Raw genomic sequence first — 17,987 nt, forward strand, 5'->3', positions numbered from 1 at the left:
TTGCTGTTTGAGCACAAAAAACAAAACAAATTCTGCAAAGATCAAACTCCACTCCAAAGTCAGTTATTCTTTATATCACTCCTGAACTCCCTTTAATGCCTCATTAATAGTTCAAAGTTTTCTTTAGGAAATATACACATTACATTAGCCCTAATAATAATAAAAAACATCCTACCCAAGGTAGTCAATGCCTGAATGAGTTAGTAATATGTTGTCTTGACGTCCAAGAAACAGATTCACAGATCTAATATACTGATGTACATGTCATTTCTTCTCTTACAGTTTAACCTACAACACAACTAATGTTATGAAAATGTGTTTTTGTGTGCTTTTGACATAAACGTGTATTGAACAGTTGACATAAAGGGGAACTTAATTTAACACTCACATGACATGCAGTCTGACTGCCGCTTTCTGTGTACACTTCTGTGTACGCACTCAGAAAAATTAATAACAGAGATTTGTGCTGACAAGGCTTTACAACACATGCAGATGTTTTGTTGGTTGTTGCCAGAGTATGCAAGACATGAAAATGGGAAGTTTTTTTTTTCAGCCTTAAAAGGGTAATTTGAGACATGGTATAATAAATGATTTGGAACAATCCAAACCAAAGGGACATCTAAAGTCATATTACAATTTTGTTTAAAAAAAGCTAAATTATACCAATTTAACATAAAAAAGTATTGCTACAGTAATGAACTTTCAGTAAACAAGGCTAGGCTATTAATATTCTTTTGTGCACAAGGATGAAACTGTAAGACTTTTACATGCATCTTTGTAACTGCAATTTCTGGAATGAGCTGACATTGTTCTATGCAATTATGATTCGCATGCTTTTAAAAATAACTTCAGAATAGGGCAGCACAATCCTGAAGAAATATGTGATTATTGTTCTTGAGTAGGGTGACGTGGTGGCGCAGTAGGTAGTGCTGTGCTGTCGCACTACCTGCTGGTTTGAGCCTTGGCTGGGTCAGTTGGCGTTTCTGTGTGGAGTTTGCATGTTCTCCTCGTGTTGGTGTGGGTTTCCTCCGAACGCTCCGGTTTCCCCCACTAATCCAGACATGCACTATAGGTGAATTGGGTAAGCTAAAATTGTCCGTAGTGTATGTGTGTGAATGAGAGTGTGTGGGTGTTTCCCAGTGATGGGTTCAGCTGAAAGGGCTTCTGCTGCGTAAAACATATGCTGGATAAGTTGGCAGTTCTTTCCATTGTGGCGACTCCAGATTAATAAAGGGACTAAGCTGAAAAGAAAATGAATGAATGAATGTTTGCGAGTATTGCGATTCTTTGCTCTCTTTGTCATTTCCGACTCTTGTCTTAACTCCTGCCATTTGTATTTATTTTCAGCTCTGGGTTCCCCTTTGGGCCGCTCTAGACAATAGCAGAACAGTAACTACTGGGGAGGTGGGGATAAAGATAGCAAGACCTCATCTGATTAGTCAAATTTAGATATGTATTTTATCACACATGTCTGCGATTATGTAGATTGCATACACTGTTAAAAAAGAATAGGGTTCCACACAATTGCTTCATGATATCCCAACACAAATTGTTATCACAAATTTAAGAATAAACATAAAAAACTATCAAGTTCTCCCCAAAAAACGTGAGAATTGTGTTGTTTTAAAATTTTAAAGAACTGTAGTTTAAACAAGCAGCAAAAGTAATTTTTAAATGTATTCTATTATGGAGATAATGTTCCATTTGTAATATATTGTGCAGCCCTTTCTCAGAACAAAACTTTGAGCTTGAAGATAAGGTGTTTTTTCAATCCTGTGTGTGTTTTTCACAGTATTCTCCTGCTGATGGTTGCCAGTTTGGCTGCTTACTCTATCCATCTCCTGCTGCTCCTCTGTGACAAGACAGGTAATCTCACTCCTGTTTGCTCGAAAAAATTATACTGTAACTCATCACATGCTGGACATTAGGTCCAAGATCTTGACATGCATCTTGACAGTTTCTGTGAAATGACTTTCCTTATTGTACATTGTAAAGACACCAGGCCTCACTAATGTATGTTTATGTGTGTTAGGGATCAACTCCTATGAAGCTCTTGGTGAAAAAGCCTTCAACAGACCTGGCAAGGTTGGTTAATATCACAGATATACCTTTTGTCTAAAAATTTTCTACAGTTATTCTGTGCTGCAATGTTTTGTTATATAAATACAGTGGTCATTATCTAATCAAATACTCATCATAACAGAATTCATGATGGCGAAAGTGAAATGCTTCTAGTTACTCTTCTTTTTGAATTGTTTTGTGCAGATTCTGGTGGCGTGTACTATTCTTATTCAGAACATAGGCGGTAAGTGTTTCACTTTCATATGTTATTAACTGTCTATACGGTTAAAGTTATGTTACTTCACTTTTAAACCATAAGCTCTCCTTTAAAATTACTACAAGCACTCTCAGAAAAAAAGTTGCAAATCCTTTCATTAGGCCAGGACACTTAGTGGAACATTACAACATCTTTCTACAGAAAAAAGTTCATAGTAGTAAATCAAAAGAATAATACACCCAAAAATAAAAATTTGGTCAAGATTTGCTCACTCGTTGGCGCCAATGGTGGCACTCCGGTATTCACGGCGACTCGAGTTCAATTCCCACCTCAAGGTTCTATTCCGATTCTTCCCCACTCTCTGCTAGACATGTAAATGGTTACAGGTTTCCAACATTCCAACAAGGGCACATATACTACTTCTAACCTACTAAAATGCACTTTTCTAATGTGATTCCCTGATGCAGTGTCTCCTCTCATTCACTTTCTCTCAATTTTAGAGGCATGTATTGCTTATATTTATATATCTATATAATATTTATGTATGTATTGCCAAAGAAGCATAGATTGCTATAATTTAAATATTGGCAGTGCTAAAAAATGACAAATAAGAAAATCTGTCTCTTCTCTTTCTGTCTGTTTTTTTTCTCTGCTTTGCTCACTGTGAACAGTGAGTATTCTGCATGCTATGTGGTGATTAGTAGCAATAAACCTCTTCAGAACAGCAGAAGCCATGTGTTTATGTGAGTTGAAGTCAGGATGTAAGGCTTTTGTGCCATCAGCTGTGTGTGAATCATTTGTATGTTTGTGTAGGATTATGCAGTTTTGGATGTTAGCATGTTAGTGTGTAAAATATGCCCTGTTTACATCTGAAGCATTTCAGTTTATTGGACACAAGTAGATGAGGAAGACTGTCTTTTTATGGCCTCTTATTTGCACTTTTGATCACTTTGATGCATTCTTTGAGGAGAGTGTATGTTGTTTATATGACTCGATCTTTTCAGATTAAATTTCTTTAGGTAATATTGACAAAATAAAGCTCTGATAGCCACAAAATGACCTTAAAAACGTTTGTGCTTTTAACATTTATTCACCTTCAAATCAAACTTACAATTTCATAAGACAGTTTAAATCCTGTTTGTCTAACTTGCTTTAGCAAAACATCCTGCATTGTTTCTGAATTAGTCCAGTAGTTGGAGAGTGTGAACTGTGGTAATTAAAGTATGGAAGTAATTAATTCTACTCAACCCTCTGTTTTTACTTGTATGCTAGTTGGGATGACAAAAACGCTTCTTTATACTGCTAGGTGTAAATAACCTTTGTTTGTAGAATGGTTTGGTTTATCAGAGTGGATTGATGTGGATTTTATGTGTACTTGCTTGTGCATCATGACAGTGTGTGCATGTGGTGTTATATAGTGTGTCTATATAATGTGTTCTCTTTCTTTAGCCATGTCCAGCTACTTGTTCATCTTGAAGACTGAATTGCCTGCTGCCATCATTGGCTTCATGAGCACTGACTCTGAGACTTCTGGGTAACTAAATATGGTTCATAGCGCATGTAATGTGCAATGTAGTGTTTTACAGTGTCCTTATTTCTGACTGAAATAGCCGATCAGGGGTGCGTTTCTGAAAACCATCGTTGGCCAACTAAGGTCGCAAGATCCATCGTTACAAACATAGTTCGTAACAAACTTGGATTTATTTTTTTAAAAGGTGTAATGTGCTTTCAAAGAATTTTTACAGTTCAGTTTTAGCGATCTTCATGTTTACAATTGTGCTCCCTTCACTGTGCACTTTGAAAACATTGATGTCATTTTGAACACAGCCATGACTCATGACGAAAGCTATAGGTGACCTATTATTTAAAAGCAGAATTTATGTTGTGTTATGTTTATGTCTCCAAAGCTTGCGAAAACATGTGCTTTCGTTTATAGTAGATTATTTATTAAGTATTTGTACTGTATATGATATGGGCCTGTTGGTTAGAACATTTCTGCAGTGATTTGCATGTGTCAAATTGTAAAAGCAGACTTAAAAAATGTAAATAAATAAATAATGTCCTACTTAATATTAATAATAATAATCATCATTATTAATACTAATAATACTATTATTAAAGTAGGATTTTTTCATTTCCGAATAAATCTAAAATTTAATTTCTTAATAAATAGCCTTTTTATTTATTTATTTATTGATTTCTTTATTTATATATATGATATTAGAATATGTGTTAGCTTTTGTAACTGATTTTGTGTTTATTTAGAATAGAATATGGAATGCTCTCTAAAATATTTGCAAAAGAAACACAGGCCCTATATGTGTCGTGTACATATATTTAAGTTAATATGGTAAACGAGTGCATGTTTTTACTAAAATTAATGTTGGGTCTCTCCACACCACCACCAGTGTGCAGCATCCACTTGGATGATGCGACCTCAGCCACTGGACAACAGCGCCAGCGCGCTCACCACACACCAATTATAGGTGGAGTGTAGAGAGAGTGATACAGCCAATTCAGTGGATGGGGACGATTGGGAGGCTAGAAAGTTTAATGGTTTAACATCTCATTAGAAAGACAGCGCCCACTGACAGTATAGTGTCCCCTTCACTTTATTGGGACATTAGGACTCACACAGACCACAGGTTGAGTGCTCCCTGCTGGCCTCACTAATTCCACTTCCAGCAGCAACCAAGTTTTTCTGTGTGGTCTCCCATGCAGGTATTGACCAGGCTCAAGCCTGCTTAGCTATAGTGAGTAAGCGGTCTTGAGCTGCAGGGTGATATGGCCACATTACTCTGAAGATTGAATGCTAAATCTTTTATACATTTATACTTGTAACTCTTTTAAATCAAATAAAATCTTCTTTGGTGAACATAAGAGCACTCTTTAAAAAGAGGTATAAATCTTACAGCTTTTTAAATGGTCGGATGTATGCTGCATCAGAACAAATATGATTTACATACCTAAAAGAATTAGGTGAAAGTCTGACATCTGAATTCAGTGAGTTAGAAGTGATGCTAAAACTGATTAGGTCTGAATCCACTGGAAAATCCGCATGGAGAGGTGAAATGGAAACATGATTTAGGAAGAGCGATTGTAAGGGACAGTTTCACACAGGCGCTGGCAGAAGAACACTCTTTCTCTCGCTCTTCTGCCTTTAAGCACAAATAGAGAACAGGAAAAAGTATCGCAGGGAAAAGAATGTAACGGTCATTATTTTATTAGCCGCTGTTCTGAGCTGTGGTTGGACTGTGCCCCGTCCCCACACAGCTGCTTTACATTACAGGGCCGTTCGCATAAATCTCGCACATATGTTCCACCCAGCGAGAGTCGTGCCTTCCCAAGATCCCCTTCACCAGCACAATTACTGTGACCAGACCCAGACACACACACAAACACCATTGCTCCATCTCTCTGGGAGGAGGAAAAAATCACAACACGGCCACAGTGTAAACGCTTGAAACTTTAGACGTTTACTGTAAAACAACATTTTCCTTTCACTGGAGTCATTTATCTTCATTTCTGCAAGTGGATCAGCTGTTTTGAAGAGAGAACCACAGGAGATCTCACACACGGCAACCTGTGAAAGATTAATTCTCCCAGTTCTCACTATTTTTTTGGCTTGCTTGTGTCTTGCGTTCAGTATTGGCAGAGCAACAGTTCACATTTTTCCCTATTTTTGTGGAAAATCTTCAAAATAACATGTAAAACATAATAGCATGCATTTGAAATAGATTTTTTTAAAATGTGTTAAAGAGCCCCTATTATACATTAAAAGGGTCATATTAGGGTTTTATGGGTCTCCAACAAAATACTGATATGCATGCAATGTCGAAAAAACGCTTTCATGGTCTTATAGTATGAATTTATTTTTACCTAATTATCCCAGCGACTCTCATGTTAATCGTTCAACGATTTATTTGTTCCCTAACAAAGTGGCAAAGTTTTCATCATGGCATTAGACGCGATATGAAAATATAAAGAGTTAACCTGATACAGTACAAGCGGTTACAAGTAACAAAACACAATTAAATACATAATTTGCAAGCTAGAGAAAACAAGGAGGCAGCCGTTTACTTACACTTATGAAATGTGTCATGGGCCAGGTCGGATTTCATTAATTATCTTTCATTTTGGAGCTTTTCTCCCTTCTCTGCTCTAGATAATTTCTATTTGCAATTATTGCTGTGGCACCTCTTGCGTGAAATGTTATATGTTTTTAGAGCTTACCTGTACTCTGCTTTGCCCAACAATCACAGCGATCACCAGCGCTCCTCTTCAGCGTGCAGCAGGATGCCTTTGTGCCTTAAAAAATTGCCTTATTTTGCATGCACCCCTGGTGTTTTATCTGTCCATTCATCTCACAATTCTCATACATCAGTAGTCTTTTCTGATCCTTTCTTTTAACAAGCAAATGAATCGCCCATTGTAAGCAAGTAGATTGCTTAAGCACTTTCCCTCACACTTCCAATAATATCCAGGTAAGCACAGCGTGTTCATGACTCATGGCTTCAGTATCTGTTTGTATTTGCTGCTGTGTTAGTGGGCGGGCCGCAGGTTTAAATTTTCCCGAGTTTGCCTGCGGCGGCGCCGACGGATACACAATGCAGTTTGGCAACGCTTGACGTCACCCATTCAAAGTGAATGGGCAGCGTTGATGCTGACGCCCTGTGTGAATGGGGCGTTAGGACTGAACATTGTATCCTTTGAGCATCGATATCGTAGAGTGTGCATCCGCAGTAGTCCCATCGTAGGGTTAGTTTTTTAAATTAAGATTATAAGATAAAGATACTTATACATTTTATTTAAAGAGCCCATATTATGGGTTTTTGAAAATTCCCCTCCATGTAGTGTGTAACACAGCTCTAAGTGAAGTGAAGTATCCAGCTAAGGCTTAAATCTGTAAGAATACAGTGTTTAAAACTGTTGATTCATCTATAAAAGAGTCGATTCATAGTGCTTCAAACGAGTCGCCTTGATACCGACTCATTAGGTGTTTCGCCATGACGTACGAACGAAACAAAGTTTTTCACGTGCACGCGCAAACCCGGGAGATTTCAAACCTGAGGCCCCGCCCTCTGACGCAGTAACCCAGACACACACACACACACACACCCACAAACACACGCACACAAACATGCCGGTCGATTGAAGTCACATTGCAGATGGATATATTGAGTCTCTACCCAAAGATGAAACCTCAGCATTATAGCCAAGCAGTTGGAAACTACTGGAAACTTCTGGAAGCTACATGCTACAAAGAATACTTCATCTGCGTTTGTTAAAGGAAGGATCAGTAACTTACTGATGGACATCAGGATGGGTTTCTTCCATTTCTCAAGTGTAAGTACGTGCGGTTAAAGTTGTTGCCTCGTTGACTCTAGCTTGCAAATGTATTTAGTTGTGATTTGTTACTTGTAACCGCGTGTACTGTATCAGGTTAACTGGATATTTTATCTTATCGCGTGCAAAGTCACGTTAAAAACGCGACGCGTGCTGTTTGTTTATGGAGCTCCGTGCTAGAGTTCTGCTCCCGCGATTTATTCGGAAATTTATTCCCGCGCCGCAGAAATCTGGCGCGGGGACAGCCGCGGGAATAAATTTCCGAATAAATCGCGGGAGCGGTCGGTAACGGGTTTAATTTGGGACGGGAGCGGGCTGTCTAGCAATATCACGGATATTGCTATGCGAATTAGAAAGAGAGAGTCTGCGTGGTGCTTGTGTGTGTGTTAGTGCGCACGCGCGCGTATGAGAGAGAGAGAGAGAGCGAGCGAACGAACGAACGACAGCTTGGCTGTCTGGACTGTATACTGGGTGATTTTTGGTTGTGTTCTCCGCTCTAGCGGGACCGGGCGCGGCGGGCAGAAAACGGAGCGGGTTCTCAGGCTAAAACCTGGCGGGTGCGGGCGGAAGCGGGAGCGTTGTCATCCGGAGGTGTGTGTGTGTTTTTGTGTGTGTGTGGTATGGCCAGTACACGACTGTCTCCTTCGTTCGGTTATCCGTGGCACTATCCACTCGCCATAGTGTGGCAGCTAAAATCCACGTCTGCACTATCGAGCGTGTATGAACTGTGATTACTTTTTAAATTGCTGATTAGCTATTGGCCATTTCCCTCTCTGACTGAAGGCAGTCGACCAATCGCGACAGACTGTCATCGGTCCAATCAGCGCAGATTAGCTCCGCGCTAAGGAGGGGTTTGGGAACAAATGAATCACTGGACGATTCATACAGGAGTCGCTGGGATAATTAGGTAAAAATAAATGCAGATTATAAGACCATGAAAGTGTTTTTTGACCTTGCATGCATATTAGACTGTTGTTGGAGACCCTTACAACCAGGATATGACCCTATTTCATGTATAATATGGGCTCTTTAAAAAAATGATACAATGATTACTTTTAATAACTTTTATTTTTGTTCTGTCATATTTATATATGCCTGCAATTATAATTTTTTTTATGATGGAGTGCGTAGAAAAAGACTTGAACAGCCCAGTCGATCTAAATGAATGAAATCTTTCTAAACAGAGCTATTTAAATCATCTGGTGCAATTACATTCATAACACAATATATATCACAGCAAAACGAAAGATCACAATGTCTGATTTTTCCAATATCATGTTGCCCTATTCACAATATAATTTTTTAAATTTACTGTATCTTTGGTGTAGCCTTAATGAGCAAAATAGATCATTTGTGCATCTTCTGTATTTTGTAATATTTTGTCATTTCTTTTATGTTCTCCATAGAAAATGGTTTGAGAATGGCGTTACACTATTGATTTTAGTTACTGCAATTATAGTACTACCATTGGCTCTACTTCCAAAGATTGGTGAGTTCTTTTTTTATGTTTTGTACGTGTTTGCAATGATGTGTTTCATTGGTTTCTGTTTCCTCATCAGGTTTCTTGGGCTACACCAGCAGTATCGCATTCCTCTTCATGCTGTTCTTCACTGTAGTGGTGAGTTGTTGTTTCTCAGTTCCTCTCTCTCCTTTCTTTCCAATGTTGATGTTTTTATCGCCCTTGCAGGTGGTGGTGAAAAAATGGTCCATTCCTTGCCCGCTGCCAATTAACTCAACTTTGAGCCTGGTAAAAACCACACGCACACACAGTTGCCTGAAAACTCTAGAAGAAAGTTGGCTTGAAAGGAAAGTAGTCATGTGAAATGTATATCTTTGTGAAACAAGAAAAAGCGTCAAGTGGGACTTGATTTTGTCTATCAGTAATTGGTTGGCTCTTTGGACAGTTGTGGCTTGCTATTGGTCAGTCTTTTAGTGCAGGTTGTCAGTAAATACAATGTCAGATTAGAGAAGAGGTATCGGAAGCCGGAGGGAGTATTATTTTGGTTTGATGACCATCTAAATTAAAAAAAAAATGGATGAATGGATCAATTCAGGAATATTTGGCAAAAACGAGAGCCTTTATTATACAAAACACAAGCTCTTGAATGACATGCTTTACCACAACCTATTTAGAACCTCCACATATCTTTCATCTCACAAAAAAAGCTAAAGTTTTTTTTTTTTTTCTTTCCCAAATCTCTAACATTTTGCACGACAGATTGAATCCCACCCTTCAGAAACAGGAAGTAGGGTTGTTTTTATAAGGAAAGAGACCTTTGACTCTCTTGAGCCAGATGTCAAAACCTTTATTCCTTAAACAGCTGGCTGATATTGAACAGATATTGTGATCTAAATATCGGAGCAGTTTTGAATTCAGTTTCTGTCTTGATTTCATTTTAATCTTCACATTCACATCAATTTAATGTTATTTTTTTTCTATCCCCAGAGCTTAAATACCTCTGAGTGCACCGCACAACTGTTTGTGATCTCTAGTAAGGTGAGTGCGAGAGCTATATTTTGATTTAAAGACCGCCTTGCGAGGCTATTAGAAACCCAAATATTAGTTGTAATATTATAGCATAACCACATACACTTCAGGAGGGTGAGAAATGACTGCGTGTGTGCATTACAGAGCGCGTATGCCGTCCCAACAATGGCTTTCTCCTTCCTGTGCCATACAGCAGTTTTACCCATTTACTGTGAGTTACACAGGTCAGTTCACTCAGCGCTCCTATTTTTGGGCATCAGCCACATATATAGTTGAAGTCAGAATTTTTAGCCCTGCTGTGAATATTTTCTCTTTTATAAATATTTCCTAAATAATGCTTAACAGAGCAAAGAATCCTACACAGTATTTCCTATAATTTTTTCCTCTGAAGGAAATCTTATTTCTTTTATTTTGGCTAGAAAAAAAGCAGTTAAGTTTTTTAATGTAAATTTTATTAACTAATTTTTTCAATTGTCTACATAACAAACCACTGTTCAATGACTTGCCTAATTGCCCAAACTTGCCTAATTAACCTAGTCAAGCCTTTAAATGTCACTTTAAGCTGAATACTAGTATCTTAAAAAAATCTATTAAAAATATCATTTACTATCATCATGGCAAAGATAAAAGAAATCAGTTATTAAAAATGAGTTATTAAAACTATTATATTTATAAATGGCGATGCAGTGGCACAGTAGGTAGTGCTGTCGCCTCACAGCAAGAAGGTCGCTGGTTTGACCCTCGGCTCAGATGACGTTTCTGTGTGTAGTTTGCATGTTCTCCCTGTGTTTGTGCTCTGGTTTCCCCCACAGTCCAAAGACATGCGGTACAGGTGAATTGGGTAGGCTAAATTGTCCGTTGTGAATGAGTGTGTGTGGATGTTTTCCAGAGATGGGTTGCGGCTGGAAGGGTATCCGCTGCGTAAAAACGTGCTGGATAAGTTGGCAGTTCATTCCTCTGTGGCGACCCTTGATTAATAAAGGGACTAAGCCGAAAAGAGAATGAATGAATGAATTAATGTATGTTTAGAAATGTGCTGAAAAAAATCTTCTCTCCGTTTAAAAGATATTGGGGAAAATATACAGGGGGCTAATAATTCATAAGGTCTAATAATTCTGACCTCAACTGTATAGTCTGTTGTTGTCATCGTGTTTGTGTGTGTTTGTGTGTGTTTTTGTGTGTTTTTGTGTGCGTGTGTGCATGCGTGCGTGCGTGTGTGTGTTTTTATAGACCCACCAAGAGGAGAATGCAGAGAGTGACGAATGTCAGCATCTTTCTTAGTTTTGTGGTATATCTGATCTCAGCCCTATTTGGATACCTCACCTTTTATTGTAAGTACAGTTCTCAAGCTACAAAAAAAGCCCTTGAAGTATACGTTTTGTTTAGCTTTATTTAAATATTGTTGTCTAAATATGTTAAGCCCCATTTAAGTTTTTGAACTAAAAGTCTGATGGACAGTGGCTCTATTCCTCTGCATTGTCATTATTATAAAGTAGGCGTGTTCTGAATATCACTGTTATCATAATTATTACAATTTATAACTTTAGTTGATCTTTTGTGTCTTTTGAATCTTATTTTTGGAGATTGAACTTTCTTGGTTGAAAGCTTTTTGTGCATCCAAAGGTCAAATCGATGCCCCTTTCATTTTTGCATGATTGGCATATATTGTATTAAGAAGACAATGTGCATTTAAAGAAAGAGAATCTTCTGGGGATTAATCCGGTCTGGTCAGGATGCATGATAGATGATAAATGTTTGGAGATTGATCTTCCTGCAGAGTTTTCCTCCAGCCCTGTAGTTTTATTCCACAAGGACGCCATTGTTTTTTAGTTTTAGTGTCACACTGACAAATAATGTTAGCTTATAAATCTCCCATTTGAGCCTAAGCTTCATTTTTTTTAATCGAAATTAATTAATCACTGGAAAAGAACCTTATCTAGTATTGAAGGCTTACTGAAAAATAAACATTTAATAAAAAAAAGCAATACTATATTGTTACAAATGTGAATCTTTAACAAATTGTTAAATCAATCTGTCCATAACTATACGTAAGAATAATAATTCAAAACATGAATTCAGAAGTTGAATGTAAGTGTCATCTGTATTTGTGAAATAAGTGTCATCTGTACTTGTGAAATAACTTTGTTGAAAAATAGAATTCGGAAACAATTATGAAAGAATCTTACAAAATAAACGCTGTTTAGAGTATACTTCTTATGCAGGTGGAGTGGGAAATTGCACACATAGTAAACCGCAAAAAATCAACCCAAGCATAAATGTAAGACGAAAATTCACATTTTATTTCTGAGACCAAACTGCATACTTTTGCTGCACCTACAACAAACACGCAAGATACACCACCAACACCACACACACTCACCTTTTTTTCTCAGCTCTCTGAGTCTGAGGTGTCTAAACTCGTGCTCTCTAGCCATGCAGCCACCTGTCCACTTGATTCCATTCCCTCTCATCTCTTGCAAGCCATCTCTCCTGCAGTCATACCAACACTGACTCACATAATTAACACATCTCTTGACTCTGGTTTATTCCCCACTTCATTTAAGCAGGCTAGGGTAACCCCACTGCTAAAGAAACCCAACCTGGACCAAACGCTACTTGAAAACTACAGACCGGTATCCCTGCTTCCATTCATGGCTAAGATTCTGGAGAAAGTAGAGTTCAATCAAGTCCTGGACTTTCTTACTCGAAACAACCTCATGGACAACATGCAATCTGGTTTTAAGAAAGGCCATTCAACTGAGACTGCCCTGCTCTCGGTCGTGGAGGATCTCAGACAGGCTAAAGCAGACTCTAAATCATCAGTCCTCATCTTGCTGGATTTGTCAGCTTTATGACACTGTAAAGCACCAGATCCTGGTATCTACGCTTGAGTCACTGGGCGTTGCGGGCACTGTTATACAATGGTTCAGATCTTACCTCTCTGACAGGTCATTCAGGGCGTCTTGGAAGGGAGAGGTGTCCAACCTACAGCATCTAAACACTGGGGTACCTCAAGGCTCTGTTCTTGGGCCACTTCTCTATCTACACGACATCTCTAGGACCAGTCATCCAGAAACATGGATTTTCCTACCACTGCTATGCTGATGATACCCAGCTATACCTCTCTTTTCATCCTGATGATCCCTCGGTTCCAACTCGCATCTCAGCCTGCCTGTCAGACATTTCACACTGGATGAAAGATCATCATCTTCAGCTTAACCTCGCGAAAACGGAAATGCTTGTAGTTTCTGCCAACCCGACTCTACACCATAACTTTTCAACCCAGATAAATGGGGCAACCATTACAGCATCCAAAATGGTGAAAAGCCTTGGAGTAACGATTGATGACCAACTAAACTTCTCTGACCACATTTCTAGAACTGCTCGATCGTGCAGATTCACACTCTATAACTTCAGAAAAGTCCGACCCTTATTATTTGAACATGCAGCTCAACTCCTTGTTCAAGCTCTTGTTCTCTCCAGATTGGATTACTGCAACTCTCTACTAGTGGGGCTGCCAGCTAACTCTATCAAGCCTCTTCAGCTGCTCCAGAACGCAGCAGCACGAGTGGTCTTTAATGAACCTAAAAGAGCACATGTCACTCCGCTGCTCATCCGTTTGCACTGGCTGCCAGTTGCTGCTCGCATCAAATTCAAAGCTCTGATGTTTGCCTACAAAGCGACTTCTGGCTTTGCTCTTTCTTATCTGCTCTCACTTCTGCAGATTTATGTGCCCTCCAGAAACTTGCGTTCAGTGAATGAACGTCGCCTCGTGGTTCCATCCCAAAGAGGGAAGAAATCACTTTCCCGAACTCTCGCATTCAATCTGCCCAGTTGGTGGAATGATCTCCCTAACTGCATCAGAACGGCAGAGTCACTCGCTGTCTTCAAGAAACGACTAAAAACTCAACTATTTATTCTCCACTTCACTTCCTAATCTGCAATTGCCTCTCTGGCTATACCACTTACTGTACTCAAAAAAAAATAAATTACTAATGCTTTCCTTCTTAGACTTTACATACCTGAAACTTGCCTATAGCACTTATTCATTGTTGCTCTTATAGTTGTGTTAATTGCTTCCTTTTCCTCATTTGTAAGTCGCTTTGGATAAAAGCCTCTGCTAAATGACTAAATGTAAATGTAAATACAGATGCCAAATTTTTCAATCTAGGTTTACTAGGTCTATTGATGAACTGTTCACCATCAACATGTAACCACTGCCAACCCTCCCTCTTCATACAACACATTTTTAAAAACTACTAGACATTTTTAAAAACTACTAGACAAGCATATTATACGAAGACACTTTGATTTCATTACTTTGTTTTCAAAAGTCTGTTATAATTCAGGAATAATTTTAAGTTATTTATTATATATTGAAGTTAAAAAAATAAGTTTTTAACCATTTTAATCATTTTTTGTATTGTCTTTTATTGATGTATAAAGTTGTTATTATTTAATATATTCCTATTTATATTATATTTCTTCTCTTTAAATAGCCATGAAGTGACAATAAATAATCAAATATCCAATTATTATCTGCGTGACATGGGCTTGGTTTGAGCATCTAAACTCAAAATGAAGATCTCAAGGGTGATCCCTGGAAAATTGAATAAATACTTTGTTAACTTTTGGATGAAATTGTAAATGATGAAGGCAACAGGAGTGATTCATTAAAACCCTCTTCACCCACAGCACATGTTGGCTCAGAGCTGTTGTTAGCATACAACACCTATCTTCCTCTGGATATTTTGGTGATGTCAGTTCGCCTCGCAATTTTATTGGCTGTCCTGCTTACTGTGCCGCTCATTCACTTCCCAGTAAGTCAAACCCCAGACTGTAAAATATTCAAATGAAAAATTCGGAAAATGCAGTCTGTTTCCTTCTTTTTTCTTTTTTCTCAGGCACGTAAAGCAGTGTTGATGTTGTGCAGAGGAGAGCGGGAGTTCTCTTGGCTCTCTCATACCCTTTCCTGTTTTTTCATCCTCACTCTTGTGCTGCTGCTTGCTATTTTTGTTCCTGACATTAAGAATGTGTTTGGTGTGGTGGGTGAGTGTCTGTGCTTCATTGTTAGATTCACTGCTCTGCTGTTAAAAAGGTATGTTTTTGTGATTGTGTGTCTCAATACATTTTCATGTGTGATTCCAGGTTCTACGACCTCCACATGTTTGCTGTTTGTGTATCCAGGAATGTTTTTCTTGAGAATCAGTTCTGAGCCAATCAGATCGTTCAATTCAGTCGGGGTATCTAAAGTCTTATTCATTACCATATAACTTTCTTTATGAAAAGCTTATTCTGAGGGAATTTCTCTTGTTTTTTTTGTACACTAGTTCAGAAGTAAAAGGTCTGTTTTTCTCACAAAGAATTCATTTATTTGACAAAAAATGTAGTATGAACACATTATTTGACTAATGAGTAGAAAGTTCAAAAGAACTTTATTAAAGCATTTATTTTACTTACAATCCTCTTGCAACTTTATAAATGTTATATTGTTTTACTGTAGTTAAATGCATCCTTATGGAATAAATTATGTACTTTTTAATAATTTGGTATAATGCAGTTATTGTTTATATGCATGTTTGTAAATTGTATTTATATTTAAAACAAATATAACCCACCTTAATCCACGCTTAAACCTACCCAATACCAGCAATTTTGTCCCTAACATACCCGTATCCCACCTCTGAAGCAAGGGATTCCCAAACTTTTCAGCCTGCAACCCCCAAAATAACAATGCCAGTGACTCGTGCCTCGTGACTCGTATAAATATATAAACCTTACACACACACACACACACACACACACACACACACACACACACTCACACCAAAAGGCCTAAGAGTCTTTTCATCATTTAATTTTGGAGAACGCCACAAGGAGAATATCCTCCATGTTGAGTTGTGGTTTGTTTTTATTTTTAATGTGTGCGAGTGTCATATAAGTGTCTGAAAATCTGCTGCATCTGGCGATATTGCTGTGTCTTTAATATAACGTAATCACCCCATGGGTCACAAAAAAATTGAAAGACTGATGGCTTTTTATTTGCATGTTATTTTTTAATGTTTATTATTAACATGTTAATAATTTAACTATTAATTAATATATTGTTCTTCAGTAGGTAATGGATAAAATAGGCTCATTCTAATAGTTTATTAAAATTAATTAATTTTCGGAAATCGTCAAGCAACCTCCACTTTGGGAACCACTGCTCTAGAACAACAGCAGTGTCTTTAGTCTTTGTACCTTAAAGTAAATCAGTATCTGATGGTTTCAAATTTTCATGCCATAATAATTACTGAATGTTTTTATCATGGTATACAATCAGGTCCATAAATAATGGGACCTAAGACACAATTTTTACATTTTTGGCTCTATGCACCAATACCATGGATTTGAAATGAAATGAACAAGATGTGCTGCAGATGTGTTAACTGCAGACTGTCAGTTTTAATTTGAATATTTATTTGCATGCAAGTTAGTTGAATGGTGTAGGAATTACAACAGTTTGCATTTTTTCCTCCCACTTGTTAAGGGACCAAAAGTAATCGGACAATTGGCTGATGATGGACCGGTGAGAGTTATTCCCTCATTATCCCAATTACAATAAGCAGATAAAAGGTCCAGAGTTCATTTCAAGTGTATTATTTGTTTGCATTTAGAATCTGTTGCTGTCAACTCTCAAGAGGAGATCCAAAGAGCTGTCACTAGTCAAGCAAGGCATCATTACGCTGAAAAAAACAACAACTAAATAATCCCAAAACAAACATTTGTTTCATTTCAAATTCATTGTGTTGGTGTATAGAGATAAAAATGTTAGAATTGTGTCTATGTCCCAATATTTATGGATCTGACTATATATGGTAATTACAAAAAAAGAAAAGGTTGAAAGGTTAAAAAGGTGGATGAACTTCAATGTTGTCCATTTAATCACAGGATTTTTAAATAACAGAAATTTTACATAAAAATAAATTTCCTCCATTAGAGAAAAGAGACTGGTGTGCTTACAAAAACAGAGACTGGAAATGTACAGTGCCCTGACTAACAATAGTGTGACTATACATTACTGCAGTATATTGGATTATTAAATTCTGGCTTGTCTAACGGACAGATTTTTATTTTATTTTTTTTACCTTTTTTTTTTTCCTTCTAGGCGGTCTTTCTGTTGGTGATTGGTCTGGTTGTGGGTGTGCTGAGTCTGAGTGTCATCATTGTCTCCTGGGTTCAAGGTCCTTGACCTTTGACATCATCATTTTGGGAAACACTGCATGAGTTGTAAGCTTGACTCATCCTGCCTTGAAGAGAAGCCTTATTTTACAGGTGATGCACCAGCCAGACAGTTTACTGGACCAAATGCTGCTTCAAGAAGAGAATGTGAATTAGACAAGGCCGCTGTGCCCTTATGACACTCCTTGTGTTCTTATAATGCTGTTATGACACTTGAACACCGAATTGAAACACAATCAACTTCACAATATCAAGCACTAAAATACAGAAGAATCTTACTGAACGTCTGAGTGTGACAATATTTGACTCAGGCAGTTACTGTGATCAATAAATTAGGAAACTGCATGGGCAGTTTTTCAGTTACTGATTGTAAGATTTTAGATTTGCACAAACCATTAATGAATTTGAACATCTTGTCTCATTTGGGAAAAAAAAAACTTTCATTATATTTTCAGTATATTTCTTCTGGAACACAGCAAAACCAAAGATTAAAACCCAAGTATTTCCTTCAGTTTTCTATTTTAAATGAAGAAAGAATAAATGATAGCAGTTATTTTTTAACCATTGTAACCTTGATATATGTCAAATTTTAATGCATATTTTTATATATGGTATGAATTAATAAATAAATAAAGGGAAATAAGAATTAAA

General features: G+C 37.6%; 1 protein-coding gene across 3 annotated transcripts in view; it reads left to right on the forward strand.

Moving 5' to 3' along the window:
- The window catches only part of slc38a6 (solute carrier family 38 member 6), a 19,996-nt gene extending 2,009 nt beyond the window's left edge, over positions 1–17,987 (forward strand). The window contains exons 3-16 of one of the 3 annotated variants that reach the window (XR_012388455.1): positions 1,793–1,866; positions 2,033–2,085; positions 2,266–2,305; positions 3,728–3,812; positions 9,031–9,113; positions 9,184–9,242; positions 9,312–9,371; positions 10,071–10,121; positions 10,257–10,323; positions 11,343–11,443; positions 14,808–14,932; positions 15,017–15,161; positions 15,261–15,355; positions 17,263–17,987. Coding sequence is in view for 2 of the 3 variants with exons in the window: in NM_001020472.1 (NP_001018308.1) it covers positions 1,793–1,866; positions 2,033–2,085; positions 2,266–2,305; positions 3,728–3,812; positions 9,031–9,113; positions 9,184–9,242; positions 9,312–9,371; positions 10,071–10,121; positions 10,257–10,336; positions 11,343–11,443; positions 14,808–14,932; positions 15,017–15,161; positions 15,261–15,355; positions 17,263–17,346 (1,135 nt within the window). In the remaining variant the exon portion in view is untranslated. 3 annotated transcript variants of the gene reach the window in all.

The sequence above is a fragment of the Danio rerio genome, chromosome 13 (genome assembly GCF_049306965.1).
Source record: "Danio rerio strain Tuebingen ecotype United States chromosome 13, GRCz12tu, whole genome shotgun sequence".
Lineage (NCBI taxonomy): Eukaryota > Metazoa > Chordata > Actinopteri > Cypriniformes > Danionidae > Danio > Danio rerio.